General features: G+C 52.8%; 1 protein-coding gene and 2 non-coding genes across 13 annotated transcripts in view; all 3 read right to left on the bottom strand.

Moving 5' to 3' along the window:
* PRRC2B (proline rich coiled-coil 2B) overlaps positions 1-19,494 on the bottom strand; it is an 87,084-nt gene that overhangs the window by 7,797 nt on the left and 59,793 nt on the right. For 4 of the 11 annotated variants that reach the window (XM_063081932.1, XM_063081928.1, XM_063081929.1 and 1 more), the window contains exons 15-30: positions 17,505-17,721; positions 14,760-16,841; positions 13,279-13,484; positions 12,575-12,720; positions 11,805-11,946; positions 10,130-10,209; positions 9,420-9,611; positions 9,084-9,281; positions 8,530-8,616; positions 7,304-7,408; positions 6,957-7,149; positions 5,939-6,036; positions 4,820-4,947; positions 4,047-4,287; positions 1,211-1,369; positions 423-514 (exon numbers count right to left, since the gene is read on the bottom strand). In XM_063081932.1, coding sequence (XP_062938002.1) covers positions 423-514; positions 1,211-1,369; positions 4,047-4,287; positions 4,820-4,947; positions 5,939-6,036; positions 6,957-7,149; positions 7,304-7,408; positions 8,530-8,616; positions 9,084-9,281; positions 9,420-9,611; positions 10,130-10,209; positions 11,805-11,946; positions 12,575-12,720; positions 13,279-13,484; positions 14,760-16,841; positions 17,505-17,721 — 4,366 coding nt within the window. The remainder of the gene's footprint in view (positions 1-422; positions 515-1,210; positions 1,370-4,046; positions 4,288-4,819; positions 4,948-5,938; positions 6,037-6,956; positions 7,150-7,303; positions 7,409-8,529; positions 8,617-9,083; positions 9,282-9,419; positions 9,612-10,129; positions 10,210-11,804; positions 11,947-12,574; positions 12,721-13,278; positions 13,485-14,759; positions 16,842-17,504; positions 17,722-19,494) is intronic. The other 7 variants (XM_063081933.1, XM_063081938.1, XM_063081930.1 and 4 more) reach the window with 5 other exon arrangements.
* Positions 2,185-2,270, bottom strand: LOC134366316 (small nucleolar RNA SNORD62). Its single transcript, XR_010022294.1, has one exon. It is a non-coding gene; the product is annotated as a small nucleolar RNA SNORD62 (small nucleolar RNA).
* Positions 6,353-6,438, bottom strand: LOC134366315 (small nucleolar RNA SNORD62). Its single transcript, XR_010022293.1, has one exon. It is a non-coding gene; the product is annotated as a small nucleolar RNA SNORD62 (small nucleolar RNA).

Genomic DNA, 19,494 nt, shown 5'->3' on the forward strand with positions numbered 1-19,494 from the left:
GTGAAAGAGACTCTGGGAAAGTCCATTGTCCTCCCCTGGCCAGGTGTGGCTTTCTCAGCCAGTGGGTCCTGTTTCTAAAATCTGGTGAGAAAGTGGTGAATAGTCAAGGTGGGTCCTGACATACATGAAAACATCAATTAGCCGCCCCTTTTCTACCTTTTCAGAAAACTCTCCAAACCCAGAGCACCTTAGTATGATTAAAAACAAAACCACTCTTCCAATTCTCCTTTTCCCATGATTTACTAAAACACGAGCGTGTTCCAGAACTGAAGCTTCACGGTTACACATCGGCCTACAAAGAGGACTGGGCCTGGGGCCCTTTGACCACTCCCTCAGGGCCCACGGCTGCTTCCAAGCCACTGGATCACAGCTAAGGTGAATGCTTGTCTATGTGGCATCCAACCCCCAGGGCGCGTCTTTACCTGTAGGTTTGTGGCGATGGTACGGAACCTCCTGTAGGAACATTCTGTTTACTGTCGGCAAAATGGAAGCCTTTCATCTCCATCTGAGAGGACTGAAGAGACCAAGCAGCAACAAGCTGTCATTTGACGGCCCTGGAGATAGCCTAGCCTTCAGTAAACCACCCTGCGTAGATCTTATGGGGACCCATGAGAACTTCCAGAGAAGTCTCCTGGAGGAATCTGCAACCCCTCCTCTCCAACTCAAGCTCAAAAGAGGACTTTTTCTTAGAAGCAGGAACCATTGCAACATTTTTGTTCTTTTCTCTCCAACTCAGGCTCAAAAGAGGGCTTTTTTCTAAGTGGGGTGGGAGAGCTAGCTGTGCACGACCACACGGGCTGGCCATGCTGTGAAGGTTTGCCTCTACTCCAGAGGTCACTCCCTCAGAACCCCCGGGGATGGCTGGTGAGACCCACTCAATCACAATCTCTGGAACCTGCATCTGCAAGGTCCCACATGTGTTTCCTTGGCTGTCTTGTCCCTTAGTAGCAACCGCATGCACCTTCCTGTCTGACCTGGCATTCCTTGCCCAAGCTTGTTCACTTTCCCAGTTTACATATCAACCAAGCAGTTCCTGACCTCTGAGACTGTGAGGACTTTGCAGCATGGGAAAGAGGTGGTCTGGTGAGGTGAGGAGCCCACAACCCATGCCAGTGGCATTTTCTACCACACAGAAGGTCTTAACTAGCTAGAAAGGGCTGGCAAGACATGGCTCCATGCCCAGATCACAGGCAGATGGGCTCATCTTTACCTCTCTGCTGGTGTTCAGAATTGGCGGCTGGGACCCAGGTGGAGGAATCCTTCGGGGGGCTCCGACAGAGAGGCTCTGCCCCGGTGGCAGCTGAATGGACTGTGGCAGGATCAGCGGCTGCTGCCCAGAGCCATACCGAGGCAGTGGCATGGTCAGCTGCTAGACGACAGGGACAGACAGGAGGAGGATGGGTGTTGAGGAGAAAGCCTCAAACGTGCATGTGAGGGCAACTGCATGTCAAACTTCAGATTTCTATTTCAGAGAATCAAAGGTAGGCCCAGGCGCAGCAGCAAAGACTCCAGACTTCCACTGCAGTACAGCAGAGATCTCCCTAGATCTTACACACTTGACGGAAGGGGCAAGTCCTCCCGCAGGAATGTGGTAAGTGGTGAAGAGATAAGGGTGAAACTAAGAGGCAGGGGTTAAGGTGAGGAGGCAGTGGTGCACATATGCGTCCCCCCTACATGTCTTTGGCCCCTTCGGCCTCCACCCAGCAGGTACTCACTGAAAGCACACAAGAGGCTGACAGCAGGGCACCGGCAGACGCAGGCAAGGGTGATGACAGGGCAGCACGTGCAGCACGGAGACAGCTGCTGGATGCTCAGAGTGGCACAGAGCCCGTGTGTTGTGTGAGTGTGCATGCATATGCCAGGCAGGGTGGGCAAGGAGAGAATGAGTGAGAGTCAGGAAGGCTGCTTAGGAAGAGATGGCCACCAAGCCACAGGAGAGGACAGCGGCACGGGAAGTGCGCCTGCCTTCCTCCGTGCAGCACGGACACACAAGGATTCTGCTGCTGTGCAATGCGGTAGTGGAAACTGAGACCCAACTGGACTCTGAGATTCAGTGTCTTTGGAAGCATGTTCTTGCAGAAGAGCAGGGCTCACTGCAAGGCCTGAGTGGCCACTTCTGCAGCCCAGAATGAGAAGGTAAGGGGTGGACACTCAGGACAGGGACAGAGGGGGCAGCACTTTTTGTCTCTCAGTCACTGTCCTCCTCATCTCCCTGTTATTGAGTCCACAGTGGACAGTCAGAAGGATCTATTGGAATTACATCACTGAGACTTAGGGTTGCAGACCCTTGAGTGCCGTGCTTCTCCTTGGAGCAGCAATAGGGTGCAGGACGAAGGTACAGATGGCATGCTGCCATTGTCAGAGCACCGAGACTCAAGGTGAGGCACCACCTGACCTGAGACTCTAAAGGATGACCCTGGCTGCTGTGTTGACAGCGGACGGACAGCAGAGCCCAAGGCAGAAGCAGAGAGATCAGGGAGGAGATCCTCAGAAGACTGGATGGCAGGTGGGCAGAGTTGACGACAATGGCTACATTCTGAAACCTTTCTAAAGGCGGAGTGACAAGACCCGGGAAGGATCAGAGGGGTGGGCAAGGGGAGGCAGGGGACCAAGGACGATGTGGACTGGACAGACAGGAAGACCAGGAGGAAAATCATGTGTTGGACACATTTAAGTTTGAGATGCCACGAGACATGAAAGCCACGCAACTGGGCAGTCCTGGATCTGAGATTCAAATCCAGGGGCCAGATCTGGGCTGAAGATGTGGATCTGGGAATGATCAGAACCTGGGACTAGAAAGAGGCCCAAAGACAGGGCCCGGGGGCACACCAACAGTTACAGACTGGAGAGGAGAGGGAACAGTAAAGGAAGAGGGGGAGGGAGGAAACCCTGGGGTCACGTCCTCAAAACTGAGGGAAGAACATGATTCAAGGGCGGGTTGGGGGTGTCACTGGGTCAAATGCTGCTGCTGAGCAGTACAACGGGGTGGCCAGGGCATGGAGTCAGGAGGACTCTGCGTTAAGAGGGCAGCATTGTAGCACGTTTCTGTGCTGACAGGAAAGGCCATCTTATGTCAGAAGGAGAAGGAGACTGGCTGCGGCAGCAGCCCTGAGTGGGCAGGGCCTTCCCCAGGCAGCGGCCCACACGGGCAGAGAGATGCGGCAGTGGGGGCTCATGGACTGTACTGCTTGTTTCCTTGGGTGACACAGGAAGCAAGGTCGCGGCGGGTGGGTGAAACAGGAAGCAAGGTCATGGCGGGGCGGGCGGTGTTGAGAGAAAAGTGCAAGTCTGCGAGAGCTTCTGGGAGGGTGGGGACCGGCTTGGAGAGAAGGGGCTCTGGTGGATCTGCTGATGGGAGAGGAAGGAAATGAGGCCAAGGGGGTGATAGAACGGTGGGTGGCAGGTCCCAGGGGATCAAAGAATTTTGAAGTTGGGTCACTAGAGGGAGTGAGTTAAGAAAGAGGTGACAACTGACCAGGACCTTAACTGAGATAACGGAAGAGGCACAGCTATTGGCAATGGCCAAGCCGAGGCAGGAGTGTGGTGGACAGAGCTGAAGTGGACAGGGGAACAGGTGGCAAGGATGAACTGGGAGGACAGGGTCATCTATGCAAACACCAAAATCACCACTCCAGGAGTGTGGACTGCAAGCCAGCAGTCAGATACTGCCCCCAGGTCAGGGGAGAAGAAGACTAGAATCAAATGTGGGTCGTGGTAACGCGGCACTTGCAGCAACAAGGAGGGCTGGCCAGGCACAGTCCATGGTGTGGGCTTCAGGAAGAAAGGAGGGAGAAGGGTCTAGAAGCATCAATGAGTGTGCAGGAAGAGGAAGCAGCCACTACCTGGTGCTGCAGGAGAAGCAGCGCTCTGGGGGAAAGGCAGGTCTTAGGAACAAAGAGGCGATGGAACTGTTCAGAAGAGGCTAAGCCCTAGCAGCCTGAGAAATAGTCACAGTGACCACAGACAGCATGGTAAATGAGTACACACCAAAGGAAAGACAAAGGAAAGGCCTGGTGCTCTGGGGTGGGAGTGGCTGAATTCCTGACCTGTGGGAGCTGGGAGTCCAACATCTGGGAGGCACCCAGACCAGCAGCCTGGCCAAGCTGGCCCTCGTAGACCAGGGTTTGGTTTCCACTCACGGGCTGGTAGGGTGAACCGGACTGGGGCTTCACCATCTCTAAGGGCTGCATGCCAGGGAACGCTGAGTACGGAGGCTTCAAGGCTGTGCCCCCAGAGAGAATCATGGTGCTGGGCGGTGACAAGCTGGGGTGCATGTACACCTGAGATCTGCAAAAGCCAGATAGACAGCAGGGTCAGGTGGACGAGCACTCTGGTAAATCTCACATGCAGCAGGCATCAGAATGCCCAGAAAGCTTGCTGAACACAGATCCCCGGCCCTACCCCTAAAGCTTGACTCAGAGGGTCTGGGATTGGCCTGAGAATCTGCATTTATAACAGGCTCCTGGACGGTGCTGAAGCTGCTGGTATAGGAACCATAGTTTGAGCATCACTGGAATAAACGGACACATCCAGGAAGACCTGCATGATGCCCAAAGCACAGGACATCAGACACATGGAAAGAGCAGACCAAAGGCAGGGGAGGGACAGAGGGAGGGAGCAAGGGAAGGGGCAGGATGACAGGGGAAAGGAAGGACAAAGCCCACTACCTAAAAGCCAGGCCCATGGCCTCTCCTACAGCCCCTGCCCCCACCACTGGCCCCAAAGCAGGGAAGTAGGGGGTAGCTGCAAGGCAAAGGCAGCACGAAGGTCTGAAGCCATGGCCTCCAGTTGCCAGCTCCAAGTCCCCACATGAGCTCACCTGAAGGGCTGTAATGAGCTGAAGATCTCCTGAGACTGGGAGACGGGAAGCCCACCCCTCAGTCCAAGCTGAGCTTGAGCCTGCAGAGACGTGTGGAGGGAGATTGGGATCTGCTGGGCAGCGGCAGCCTGTGAAGGGGAAGACAGGCACCAGGGTAACTGCAATGCCCTCCAGAGTGGTGTCCACCTCCCACTGCCCTGGCCCCTCTCCACATGGCAGCCAGGACACTGCCCCGAATGCGAATTCCAGCACGTCCTTCCTGGGCTTCCCTTACTCTTGAGATCAAGCTTACAGCAAAGGACCAGCGGCAAACCCAGACCACATTACATCCTACACTGGAACGCTGCTCAGCAGTGAGAGTGGATCCTGGCCGCAAGTGTCAACAGAGGCTACTTTCAGAAACTAACGTTCAATTAAGAAATGTACATAAAGAAGGATACATGCACTATGATCCAGTTATATGAAGATCAAAATCTTGTAAAACTAAACAATGTAACAATTAAGTATACATTTTAAAAAAGAAGTCAGGACAGGCTATGTCTTTTGTCCTCTGTCCTCTGACCCTGAATCTGCACTAGCAGCAGATTCTGCCTAAGAACTCCACTGTCAGGTGGTGCAGCCACATGGGTCTGTGGGGTGCCTGGAACATGTGGAAGGCCTAGCACCAGCTTTAGGAGGGAGCATCCAAAAATCATCCCCTTGCAGCACAGAAAGTACGCCAATCCTGCATAAAAACAAATGCCTGCTCATTTCTAAAACTACCTCTTTCTAATGCATCCATGACTGGGAGTCTAGGCCTTTCTTCTCTTCATCAGAAGGATACCTGATCACCAAAGAAAATTCCATTTTAGCTAATTCCCCAGCTAGGATACAGGAAAGAGAACTTTGAGAAAGGAAAATTAAGCAGAGTCTGGAGCATTTAACTCCACTTTTATCCCTTGTCTCTTGTTTACTCATTCAGTAAATATTTTCTGGCTGCCATTATGTGCCAGGTGCTGGGCATCGCATGTGAAGGATACAGAAAGCAAGACAGACAATGAACAAAATAAATGAAGAAAAGTAATTGTGCCTTGTGCTGCACCTCCCCTCCCCACACCAGGCCACCTGGCTTGCTGTCACCTGTTGGTAACTCTGCTGCTGAGGTATTGTTTGTGGAACCAGCCGGGGCTGACTTGCAAACACATGGCCGTCCAGGTACAGAGGTGGGAGGTGGTTGCCTGGAAAGAGAACCCGAGAGGAAGTAGAAAAGGATCAAGTCTTACTGTTTCTGAACGTCCCTTTAGGGGGACATTCCACACGTCCACTCTTCCCAGGGGACTTGGTGGGGGTGAAGAGGGTGGGTGCAGAGGCTGCTTGGTGTCTGGCTTCTGCAACACGTGCCCACTCCCAGCACACCTGGCATGCACCCCAGGGAGCTGGGAGGCTGCACATCAGGCCCACTTTTCCCACTTAACCACTCTCCAACTGCCCTGGATACTAGGCCGGGCAAGGAGGAGGGGGGAGGTATTCTACTCGAACTGAGGGCTGCCTAGGTCTCTCAGTCACCATCCTCCTCATCTCCCTGCTATTGAGTCCACAGTGGAGGGTCAGAAGGATCTATTGGAATTACATCACTGAGACTTTGGCAGCTGGGCCCCCAAAATCCCCATGCTCTCCCTTGGGGCCCCAACACAGTGGCAAGGACGTGACACTAAGGGTACAAAAAGCTACCACTCATTGAGGGCTCAGATGATACAAAGCATCCTCCAGGTAAGAGCTCGCCCACAGGCGCACCTACCCCTGGAGCATCACCTTCACCCCCGTTTTATTTTACAGAGGAGGAAGGTGCAGTTCAGAGAGGGAGCAGCTCGCTGGCAGAGGTGGCATAGCACTGGCATGGGACCCAGGTCCGACTCAAAGCCAAGTGTGTGCTCACTCCTCTCCTCTCTCTAGGACGTGGTAGAGCCTCGCCACGGTCCCACAGCCCTGACTCCCAGTGTAGGGAAGCAGGAACATGAGAAGCTGTGACCACCCGGCCTAAAAACAAATTGCTACTTCTACATGCCCCTTCAGCAAGGCATGGAGGTGGCCAGTAACCCAATGCTCTCTCAGTAATGAATGGAGAAGGCCCTGAGGCTTGGCTCAGGGGATGCTCTACCTGGCATAGAAGCAGAAGGTGCCACAGAAGCCACAGGCATGGGTGGCATGGACACGCCACCGAAGGAGCTGTAGTTGACCCCGTTGGAGGCACCTGCAGAGGACGGAGGCTGGATGCCTGAGCCAGTGCCTCCTGGAGAGCTCTGCTCCGGCAAACTGGGGGAGTTTTCCCAAGCCTTGCGCGCAGACTCCATCTTTGGAAGCAAGGGAGGGGGAAGGATGACAAGTTACTCCCAGGGTGGCAGTGGACAGTACGAAGCTAAGCTTCGGGGGTGGCGACTCCTCCCTCCTGCCTCTCCACAAGCTAAAGCACCGCGCAGGCCCTTGACAGCTCAGGGCTGGTGTTACCTTCAGAGTGAGGTCAGCAGTGGGGAAGGACATGGGGGAGAGGCCGATGGCCCTCTGGATGTGATGATCCCGCCGGAGGATGGGAATACTCTGTGTTAACCCTGCCTGGAGAGGGGGAAAAAGGAAACCATGGAACACAAATGGGCAGGGTAAACCAGACGGCTTGTCCACGTTGCATCTTCATGTTTGGCTATGTACTCCAGACCATAACTTATATCCTCTATATGGTGGCCTTCATCAGTTTCCTCTATAGAAGTCCATGGAGAGCCCCTTCCACACCCACACTGCATGGAGCCCTCCAGACAGGATAGTCAGTCCCACCAACATAAAAATGGACTGGCTGCCAGCACGCAAGCACCTGGTTCAGCAGGCACCTGACTCCTGGCATGGAGATACCCAAGTCCGGACAGAGAAAGGCCATGGCTGTCACTCAGCCCCTCAGAAAACTATGGGAAAAAAAAAAGATCCCTAGTAACAAAGGCTGGAAATGCTACAGCTAGACTCTCTTGCACCCAGGTGCCCATACGCACATTACAGCAACTCTGAGGCATCTCAGAGTGAAGCCACTTATTTAGCCCACCATTTTCACATGTGACCACAGACTTGTTCTTCATTCTATACCTGTCAACATTCTGCAGCAATGATGTTCCTTGAAACCCTCTGGGAGATGCCACCCAAATGATTCATTCAGCCTATCTACTGAGCACTGACTCCACCAGGCTATGAGGACAGAGCAGTGAACAGAAATGTCACTGTGACAGCCCTGGCTGTGTCCAGGAGTGGCCCACAACTGATGCATCTCCCTGCTCTTGAGTCCCTGGTGAAGGGTGAGGAGGTCTGCTGACCACAACAGACTGAGAGCATAGAATGCAAGGAACTCCAAGTGGTGCAGGCAGGGCCTTCAGACGAGGCCCCCCTACTTCAGTTGGCCATAGAAAAGACAGTCTGTACCAGGTTCAGCCTGCATCTAGCACAAAGGAGCACTGCAGAATAAAAGAAAGCCAAATAAACTTGACCTTAGGAATTATATTTTCCCCACTGGCAGTCACAAAACCTAAGTGTGAAACATTTAAGCAACTTGCCGAAGGACACAGAGTTGGCTAAAGACTGAGTCACAACTTACACCCTGAGTCCCTGACTCCAGACAATGTGTCATCTCTCCTTTCACTCAGGGCCTGCCAGCGACAGGTAGACAAGCAGAGCTGGAGGTGGAAGTGCAGACTTACATTACTGGCCAAGGCGTCCTGGAGTTTGACAACTGGATTCCCTGCAGGACCTGGGGCAGAACCAGGCGGCAAGCTGAAATCGGAGTCCTGAAAAAAAGGGCACACAGACCACTGACATCCTCCTGGTCACCTTTCCCCAGAGGCACACATTAATGTGATCAGTCCCCGAGACTCAAAACTCTACTAAGCAGCGTTCACCAGAGCCACACCTGAGCAAGGTGGCCAGATGTTTCCTGATGGCACACAAGGACGGAATCCATCCTCGCTCCTCTGTCCCTGCCCACTGCCCCTAGTGGTCAGATTGAGACAGGGAAGATCACTGGCCCGCTTGGTCTGAAAGCCTGGCCAGTGCTAGGAAGGCCATCTATAGGCGATTCACCAGCACCTGCCCCATTCGTGACTCCACGCCTCTGCACTTGCCCCAGAACTGCACTCAGCTCCCATCTTCCTGCTCTTTCTAGGAGACAAACCTATCTAAACCCCTGCCTTTCCAAGCACCAAAACAAAAAAACAAAAACAAAGCAAAAGAAGAAGGAAACAAATCAAAGCCTCACTTTTGGATTGACTCCAAATTCAATGGGTGGCACAGGCAGCACGGAGTCCACGTGAATCTCTACCCCGTTAACAGGCGGGACGACGGCCCCTTGTAGCCGCTCGGCCCCCTCCGAGCCCTTTCTGTTTTTCAGAGAACGCTCATTGCCGATGGGTCCTGGTCTGTGTTCCTTGTTCTGTCCTGAGCCTTGTTCTGAATCCTTGATGGAAAAGCAGAGAGGCTGAGACACACAGACTGGAATGACCCCCATCTCTAGCTTCTAAGTGTCCTGGAAATTGGAGAAGACAAGACAACAGCACCTTCCGCCCTGGCCACTGTGAGGGGAATTCCAGGTTACCTTCTGCTCAGATTGCTTCTGAGCCTGCTCCTTGTGGCTGTCGGCCTTGGGTTCTGCCAGGCCGGGCCCATTCATCTCCTCTGGTTTCATAGTACCATATGGGGAGCTGCGCTGGGAGGAGGTCGCAGACGACTCCCGAGACTCGGCACTCAAGTCAACGCCACTATCTCCCTGGCTGCTCTTAAAACCCTGCTGTGCAGAGCACAAAATGGGTTAGAGCCCTGACCCCAAACTCCAAAATGCAATCCTCTAGAAAATGAGATCGCATGTGGGACTAAGACAATCTCCCCCAACCACCTGCCCCTTACGAACTCCTGTCCTGATCTTGATCCTGACCTACTGATGGTGCCTGACAACTTACACATGGCCAAATGCACCAACCCTACTCAAGCTCATGGCCATGAGCTTCTCTGTGGGCCCTTGACCAAGACTACCAAAGTCAGTTCACTTGTGACCCAAACCAGACTGAGCGTCCACCAAGACCAGTCCTGAGGAGGCCCTCACTCAATCCCTCTCACAACCCAGGGTGGGTTTCTTTCTCCCGCTCATGCAGGCACCACACACAGACCAGAAATCAAGAATGAAGACCAGTGACAAGCCAGCGCCTGTGGAAACGGCTGCTGTGGCAGAGGCCTGGGGCCAGCTGCCACACAGATGGTCCTGCCACACATGCAGCGCCTGAGCAGCACACACGTGGCGGCCACACTCACCTCGGTGGAGCCAGGCTCGGTGCTGAAGGCAGTGACGGCTTTCCGCCAGGAGTCACTGGCTGAGGCCTGCACAGGGAGGGCTGCCAGAGGGAGAAGACAGAGTCAGGGCAAAGAGGAACACCAGTCTGAATTTATGGGCTTTTAAAAACAAGCACAGGTACAGCTTACAGAAATCCAATTCCCCTAACTGCCCCCACCCCCACAAATGACACATTAGTGAACAGATGTGATGCACAGGAGCTGGTCTGATAGCTATACCCAACTTTCCAAAGTCCTCAGACAGATTACAACACACATTTCTCAGTATGTCATCAATTATGTGCTATAATAAATACACTGCAATTTTTGGCCCACCTGTTTGAATTCTCTATCTACCCCTGCTGTATTGATGCTTTCTTTCACTTAAGCCAACTATTTATTCCTCAAAGTTGGCAGCTTCTATGAAGTCTTTGAAAGATCCAAAGGGTATTACTCAAATCTTGTTAGCTCATGACTGCTCTGAGAATTCAACAAAACCCTGAGTCCAGAAAAATGTCTATGCACACCAAACTTTACATGCTATTTTATAGTCCAGGGGCCTTCTGAACCATCCCTAGACCCCTAGTCTGAGCAACCAAAGAATCCTGGGAGAAAAGGAGGATATGCTTCAGTCTACTGCGCACAGCCAAACCGATCTGGCAGGAGGGCACTTCTGAACGTTTACACTGCAACAGTCATCACTCACATACTCTACCAAACGGAGTTGAGTGCTGTCTAATGTTATTTTGCAATGTACTGGAACCGAGGTTTTCACCAGGAACATGAGGACAGGCTGTGTGGTAACACTGAAATAACCAAGGCCCAGAGGCTGTGTGGTAACACTGAAATAACCAAGGCCCAGATCCCAGCTTTTGGGTGTTTATCATGCGGCCCTAGCATCAAGTCACTTCACTTTGTATAAAAATAAGCTGAAAATAGATGATCTCTCTAGGTTCCGCCCTGCCCCCCACAAGATGTCAAATGGCCTCGTTTTATTCTTCTATGTTATCTGAGGGCTCATAATGCAGGGCCGCATCCAGAGTAGGCAATTCAGGAAGAATCTGCTCTATTAAAATGGTTTTGTATTTTAAAATGAAAGTTACCAGAAAAATGGCATTGAATATAAAATTTAAAATAAATTTTCTTTCAGGGAAATAAATTTTCCAAAAAGTAAGGTATGCCTTACTCTCTTGTTTGCTTAAGAGAGTGTTTAGGGAAGAGCTTACAGAACCCCCTTCCTGCACAGGGAAGGGCACGCAGTGAGGGCAAGAGAGCTTCCATGCCCTGCTGGCCTCCTGCCAGTTCTTTGCTGCTCTTCCACAAGGTGAGAAGAAAGGAAGCCTGACACGGACAGAGTGCCAATCCAACTCCCCTGAGCGACCTCAACTCACAGGGCTGCCCCTTCCCTGTGATCACTGGGAGTACTGGATACTTGGCTCTTCCACCAACTTTTAGGTAAGGAAAATTTTATATATGTTCAGGGGCTGCAGTAGCAAACAGCACTAAGATGGCATTCCACATTCTGGCTCAGCAGAGGAGCCCAAGATACAGGCACTGCTCCATCTATACACACGGCTCAAAAGCAGGATATTCCCCGGAGACTGGGTTTGTGATTCAATCTCGGGCCAAGCAGCTGAGTCCAACAACCCTCTCTCACCTGGGCTGCTACTCTCCCAGATCTCGGTGCCCAGGCTATTGCCAGGCACGGTCACGTCACCTTGCTCCAGACACAAGTTGTTTTGCTTTTTAGCAAATCGAGGAGGAATACGGGAGGAAAGACCTCGACCTTTGACAGGAACCTAAGGAAGAAAAAAAAAAAAGGTGATGTAGTTTAGCCTGAGGCATAAAGAATGACAAATTCTCCCCAGGAGAAGTATCCTGGGCACCAAAATCACACCACCTGAAACTGCTACAGAGATGCTTCTTGGCTCGCGTGGGCTCCCAAGACCTCACCACAGGGTGAACTACAATGCCAACTGGTCCACACCCAGGAGAGAGCTAATAGGCCGGTGGACTGTGGTCTGTGCAGCAACCAGCCCCAACTCTGCTTTAGTGCAGGGTCTTGACACGCACGACCCCAGCAAGAGGAATCTCACTCCACTCAGGCCAGAGCGGGGTGTAGGGAGGATGGGCTCAGGCTCAGGAGGCTGATAGTGGACTGAATCCTGGCTTGGCCACATTCTAGCTACTTTCACTCTAGACAAGTCACCTTCTTTGTGGCTCAGTTTATTCCTCCATACGCTAGTGTCAACTCCCACAGGGCTACAGTGACAGTAGGCACTGGGAGGTAATGCCTGCTTAGTGAATGGTCCTTTTCCCCTCTCTTCTGCCTGGGCTTTGCTCAGGACGCTGTCATCCTTCTGGCACTGGCTCCTTGGGAAGCAGCAGCCCTCCTGTCCCCACTCCCTCCTGGCCTCACGCCCCTACCTGTGCGGCTTGCTCCTTCTTTCGTCTCTCCTCCTCCAGCAGGCGGCGCTGCTTCTTGGTCAGGACTTCGATGAAGCCTTCACCCACCACAGAGCCCACCTCACTCTCCTCCCCAGGGCTGGACCCGCAATTGTCAATGACGGCATCTGAACCAAGATTTCACGAGAAGGGATAGTGTTTCCATTCATCAGAAGGCAAGAATAACCCAACTCAATAGGCACCTGATGTCTAAGAACAGACTCAGCACAGAGCGCCTAGGAATCACCTGGCTCAACGATGCCAAGGAGCTGCAGCACACTCGCCAGGGTTTACAGCAACCTGGACAAGATTTCTGCAGCCTTCTCATGCCCTCTCTGAGCTAATACATCGTTGTCTCAAACCAACGAGGCATCGGCACACTTAAATCTCAGCTCTGCTCCTAACCAGCTGTGTGACCTTGGACATACCACTGCACCTCTCTGGGCCTCAGGCTTCCTCTCCTTAAAACCAGAAAGCTGTAGAGCTCTATAGGGATTCAATAAGGCTGTGAGCAGCACGAAAGCAGGAATCCTCTCTTCTGCTCATCACTGCAGCCCCAGAGCTTAGCCCAGGGCAGCCCCAGCATAGTTCTCAGGAGCTAACACATCCTGTGAAGGGCCTGGCACTCTGCTGTGGCACTCTGCTTTGCCCGGATGCCCCCTGCAGGTGAAGGTGAGCAAACTCACTTCCATAGTTCAGGTCAAACTGCTTCATGGTCTCTCCCTGTTCACTTGCCCGCTGAGCAGTCAACTTGGCCTCCTTCTCTGCCTTCTTACTGGAAGCTTCAGGAATGTCAGCACTGGCATGGGCTGCCCGCTCCAGGGTGTAGGGTGAGTGGCCGCTCCCACTGCTGCAGCTACCAAGACCTCCAGGCAAGGCCTCGTCTGGGGACCTACAAAGAAAAGAGGATCTTGTCAACTCAGAAACAACCAAAGGCTGGGGAAGGAGAGATAAGAAAACACCTGCATATGCACACAGCCCGCACACAAACACAGGACCCTAATCTAGGTCCATGTCCTTCCACCGACACCAGCAACAGAGCCATCATGTGCTAACCCACATGGAAGATCACCCCAGCAGCACTGCCTGAGCAGACCCTACCTGCTTATGGGGAAAGCTGCTCTTTCCAACCCCTGCCCAGGCTCAGCACTTCTGTTCCTCCCCACTGAATGCTAAATGCAGCAGACTGCCAGAAGGTAAGAGGAAGAGGGAATGCACTTAGAACAGAGCTGCTGACCTCTCTGTTCTTACTCAGGACACTGACCACAGGAGGCCTGGGCCTCACCCTGCTGCAAGGCTCTGGGGGCAGAAATCAGCAGAAAATCCAGGGCTCAGTGTCTGGGGCCTGGAGAGCTAGGCTAGACTGGCAGCTGAAAGAATCTGGGTCCTCCAGTGGCTGTTTCTGTGCCCCAATTCTAAGGGGAAAAAGAGGGGAACCACAACCTTTCTCAGGATGCTTTGAGGGCAGGGTGGGCCCCAGCACACCCCACTATCTGAGGCACGGACTCTGCACAATTGGTAGACCCTGGCTAAACATGCAAGCTTTGCCTGATATGGGGCAGCCTGTGGGCAGTGAGCTGACACTGAGCACATACCATGCACCTAAAAGCCTCTAAGTCCAGAGAGGAGATGCTCATTGGGCCTCAGGCAGCCTGCTGCCCTTTGCTCCTGCCAGCTCCAGCCACGACAAGGCAGCCACCCCCACAGTGGTGTCTCTTCACTACCAAGAAGCAGAGCCGCTTGGGGAAGGGCCACCTCCATGCCGCCAGAAGGCCAGCAATGCCGCACTGAGACACTGCCTGGCAGCAGCTCTGGAGCAGGGGAATCTGGTGCACTAAGCAGTTCTCGCCAGGCTCCAACGCCCAGGCAATGCCCTTGTTGCAGTGGCCCCTCAGCAGGGCTCCAAGGATACATAGAGGCTAAACTTTTAGGACAAGAGCTGGGACAGCGGCCGCAAGAGGGCCACTGAGGGGGACTCTAGTTGCAGTTTTATCAAGCCACAACACAACCACAGAACAGCACAAGAGAAAACAGACAAGCGATGCAAGAGCGAGTGATGGGGACGCTCCCACGCGGTGGCCAAAGGCAGGCGGGCATGCATGAGATCAGTGCTGCTGCACGACAGGACAACAACAACGACAAGGACCTGAGGGTGCTCTGGCTTTACCTTTTGGCTTTCAAAGGCGTCCCATTCTGTTGGCTCTCATAGCGGGGGGAAGTTTCACCACCACCTGGCCTAATGGGTTTCTCCCCAAACCCTCCCGGCTCCAGCTTTCGGCTCTGTCTGTCAACCAGGGGTCTCTGACTGGAGAAGCTCCTCTTGGCCAGCTCCTTCTTCTCACCCAAACTGGCCCCAGACAGGCCACCATCCACCTGGGAGTCAGGCTCAGCCACATGGCCTTCTCGGCGCTCCCGCCGCTCGCTGAAATCACTGCTCTCAGAGGCCGTCTCCCACTCCTCGTTGGCATGATCGGATGAGTTCTGGTAGGAAAGCTCGGGGGACCTACGCCCCATGGCGCCGCTCTTGTCCCCAGGACAGAGTTTGGACCTGCCTGGCCACTGACTTGCCAGCAGGTGGGGCTCCTCCTCAGGTCCCCACAGGCCCGAGGATTCACGCTCTTGTCGGAGTCGCCTGAAGCGAGGGGGCTTATCTTGGCGCGGGGGGCGCCTTCTCCTGAAGGGCCTGTTCTCTGCATTTTCAGAATCTGCCACATGGTCATCTTGGAAGAAGGACCTCTTGTCCTCTAAGCGGCTATCCTCGAAGCCCCTGCCACCAAACGAGTCAGAGTGTCTGTAGGAGTCTGGGATATAGTCTCTGTCCGTGGACCGCCGGGACCCGCACAGGTCGGGGGAGCCGTACTCCTGCCAGGAGCTGCCTGGACTCCTGTTCTGCCAGTGGGGCGACTCTTTGGAGATGAAGGTTCTCCGCCCATAGCCGCAGTTGCTTAGGCGGGGCGGCAGGGCTCGCCCAAAGGCCCGAGGGCCTCGGCTCTTCCCATCCAGACTGTTGTGGTCCTCAGGGTACACCTTGTTGGACCGCCAGGAATCTTTGAAGTCGCCTTTCTTCGGGGCACTCTCCTCCCTCTCCAGGAGTGAGCCCTCATTCCCATTCTCGGAGCCCCGCTGCCGACGCCGCTTGGGCAGTTCTTCATACTCTGAGCCCTCACTGTGGGTCTCGCTGGCAATTCTCCGCCGGGGCTTGGCTCTGGGACAGTCGTCCGGCTGGGGGAACTCTCGCAGTCCCCGGGCTCGGCTGCCACGCTGGCTGCTACTGTAGATGCCGCGGGCCCCAAGGACCGCCCCGCCACACATGCCACTTCCATTTCCGCCAGCCGGCCGACCCCGAAAAGTAAACTCTCTGAAACCACGGCCCCGACTCCGGGCCTGCCCTCTGCCCCCAAAGGCCTGTTCCTCATCAATAAAGATCCAGTTGTTTCTCTTTGTTGGGGGAATGGCACTGGACTCTCGTGACAGTCTGGTCTCCCAGCCTTTGTCAGGCTTCTCGTCCTCTTCAAACTTGTTGGTCTCATGGCCAAAACCAGCGTGGGCAGAGCCCTTGTCTTCCATAGCAGGAGGGGAGGAGTTGGCCAGGGTGGGATCATTCTCTTCGTCCTCGTCCTTTTCTGCCTTGCAAATCAGCTCTTTATCCTTGGTCAGGCGGGTGCTCTCCTCCCCTAGCTCCTGCTTAATCTTTTCTAGCTCCTTCTCCTTATCTTCCACCTTGAGGGCTTTTAGGACTGGTTTCTTGATAGGCCCCGACCTCCGTGTCTTGCTCGGCTGCTCCTGCTGCTGGCTGCTGGAGCTCTGTGGCTCACGTGTCCACTCGGTCTCCGAGGGCAGCTGTTTGTTGGGGCTCCCTTCCTTCTCCCAGGAGGAGGCATTAAAGGACGGCTCCTCCTGGGGTGCTTCCTGCTCAACACTGTTGTCTGTGTTGGTGGCCTTTGGCTGATGGCTCATGTCCCAATTGCCATATTCTGTCTTTTTCTCATCTGGAACAAAGTCAGGCTCCAATGGGGAACACCTGAGGTTTTGGGTGTGACCCCCAGCAGAACCTGCTTCCTGAACATTTTCTTGGGGTGGAAACAAAAGCTCCTGGCCTATTCTTTGAGAAGAGATACAGCTGTCAAAGTCTGCTTGGGCCTTCTTGTCAAAAGCACTCAAGTACTCCTCCCCTCTCTCCTCAAAGAGATCGCGCTGGGCACTTACACCCCCTGACCTTCCGGCTGAGGCAGAGTAAGAGCTTTCATTCCTGAAAAGGAACCAGAAAAATCAGTCAATGTGATTGGAGCCTGGTTCCTGGTTTCCATGCTGAACACAGAGCTTAGTTTTTTTTTTTAAAAAAAAAAAAGTTTTTTTAAAGAAAGAAAAAACATAAGCACCAACATTTGCTCTATCTGTAAACATGTCTGAGAGCTGCTGGGCCATGGATTGGCCTGTGGCCCCTGGAGTCCGAAAGAGTGAAGAACGTGGCGGCTGCCAGGTGGACTCAGCGTGCCACCCTGGAGACAGAGAGGAGCTGGGCGATCCTCTGGTTCAAAGAACAAGCTGTGGAGCCTGGGAGTCCGGAAGCATCTGGGGCACTGGGATGGCAGGACTAGCTTTGTTTACTTTTGCAAGAATGAGCCAAGACCTACACTCTTGACCCCACCTGCCCTGCAAGGCCCCCATCCCTTTGCCCTGTGTCTGAGGTTTAGCAACCCTGGGATTTCTCCTCTGCCTTCAGTCCCACCATCAGAAAAGAGCCTCTCACACAAAGCATCCAAGCATTCCTCCTCAACTCTCCTTCCCCAGAGGGCACTGGAAGTCCCTTCAAAAGAGCCCATCTGCCCTGGGCAGTGTCTCCTGGGATAGTGCCTCTTTCCAGGGCCTTCTCAGGACTTGGAGGTCTTCCTTCAGTGGCAGGGCATCTCACCTGACATGCATGTCCACAGCCAAAGTGTCATTTGACTTCAGGTGGGGGAGAGAGTAGCCCTTGCTCTGCAATGCCATGTAGCCCTCGGGGCTCCATACAGGGGCTGGATCGATGGTGGTCACTTTTCTTTCTTGGAGTGGGGGCACGCAGTTCTGGTCCTCAGAGCGACAGCCAGTCCCGTTGAGGGAATCTTGGGGCATCATAGGTTTCATCAATCCTAAGGAAGGCACAGAACTAATCTATGTTATGTCATTCAGGAAGCCCTGCTGCAATCTCAGGGTGAACCACAGGCTCATAGCAGACAACAGTCACCCTGACTGTCACATGGACACAGTTCTCCACTCACATAAACACCACGGGGTTCTGAGTCTTTCCTGAGAACATTTGAGGCACACATGTATGCAATGTGACCTGTTAAAAGACTGCTAATGTCCAATCTTAGTTCTTGGATTAAAAACCCCTGTGTTGAAGGGTACATAAAACCGGCAAATGAAAACCAGAAATATCAAATTAGGGAGTTCAACAATGTCGGCCAGAAGGCTAGAGTGGGCTGGTCAATTTGCAATGAGAATTTCTGTCTAAGAAGAGATGATTGAAAGGATTTTAGCACAGACACAAAGGAGATGAACTATACACCAGAGAGCATAGGTGGAACAATGAGTTAGCATTTACCCCATTCAAAATCCTTGAAAGATTTAGAATGGGCTTTTAGTTTTATTTCCTGTCATTTCTAACCCTGAAATTGACAACAACACACCACATTTTTGTGTGGGGGAACTGGGTGAGGAGTGTAGGATGGCGGCACAACACAAAAATACTGATAAACTGTTAACCTGCCCGAGTGGTTTAGGATATGGTGACATCTTGGGGCAAATACATGTAACTAGCTGGGGAAACTGAACGGATCACGCCCCTCCCCGGCCTCTCCATGTCTATCAAACGAGGGTTGGTGCAGATGATACTAAAGGTCTGCAGGAAGAAAAAGTTCTGATTTTTCAAATACTATACTCTCACTCTCTTCACAAAGCTTGTAAGAAGCCAAAAACTTTGCTGTGTCCATCTTTTAAGCGGAGATAGTCTGGCTGGGAAAATGGTTCTACACCAGGCCAGTGGCTTTATGCCTTCCTGTAGCTGTAGAATGCTTTGTCCAGAAGCTACTGACACACGACTACAATACGAAGTCAGTCTGACTCAGGTGGTGGCCGGGATCCCTGAGAACTCTAAAATCACATGCCATTTATTAAGCGTTTATTTTGAGGCACGTACAGGGCCTTGTTTCTGGCAATGTGACAGTCCTTATTATCGGAAAAAACCTCCTGCCACAAACACTTTTTGCCAAGAAAATGCTGGACAGAATACATCAAGTATTTTTCTTGTAGAGCCGTGTTCATAAGAAAATGGGAAATCCCCTGGCAGGTGAAAAGCACAGCCACAGGTCTGTGTGCTGGTCTCCCTGGAGGGGAGCGAGGACAGAACATTTGTTAGTAGTAGAAACCTGTGGACTTGGTCTTTAACATCCTCTCAGGACAGGGGATGAGGCCTTTCTGTACAAGGCAGGGAACTGTAACTGAGACGCTGCTTAAAATAAAGACCCTCAGAGGGCTACACCCTCCAAAGGCACGTTAGAAAAATATGTGCTCTTTAGTACAAGGGAACTGACTACGAAGTTTGTCTGTCTTGGCCTGCCCAGGATGGGGAAGAGTTCAGATTTCTACTTCCCAGAATGGTCCAGAAACCTCCCATTTAACATAAAAGATGGGTCTAGGCTGGCAGACGAAAATATAAAACCACGCTGCAGAGACAGACCTTCAACTCAAACCATACTGGATCTCCACAGATAAAACTCCATTGAAACTGAACTCATAATTCAGAATTCCAGAAATGGAAAGAAATCCACCATGAGTTCACGATGAGTCTTCAGGATTAGATACCTCCCTAAGAACTTCAGATAACAGAACAATCTGTTAAACACTAGAAGATTAAGTTTAAA

Source organism: Cynocephalus volans, chromosome 17, assembly GCF_027409185.1.
Source record: "Cynocephalus volans isolate mCynVol1 chromosome 17, mCynVol1.pri, whole genome shotgun sequence".
Lineage (NCBI taxonomy): Eukaryota > Metazoa > Chordata > Mammalia > Dermoptera > Cynocephalidae > Cynocephalus > Cynocephalus volans.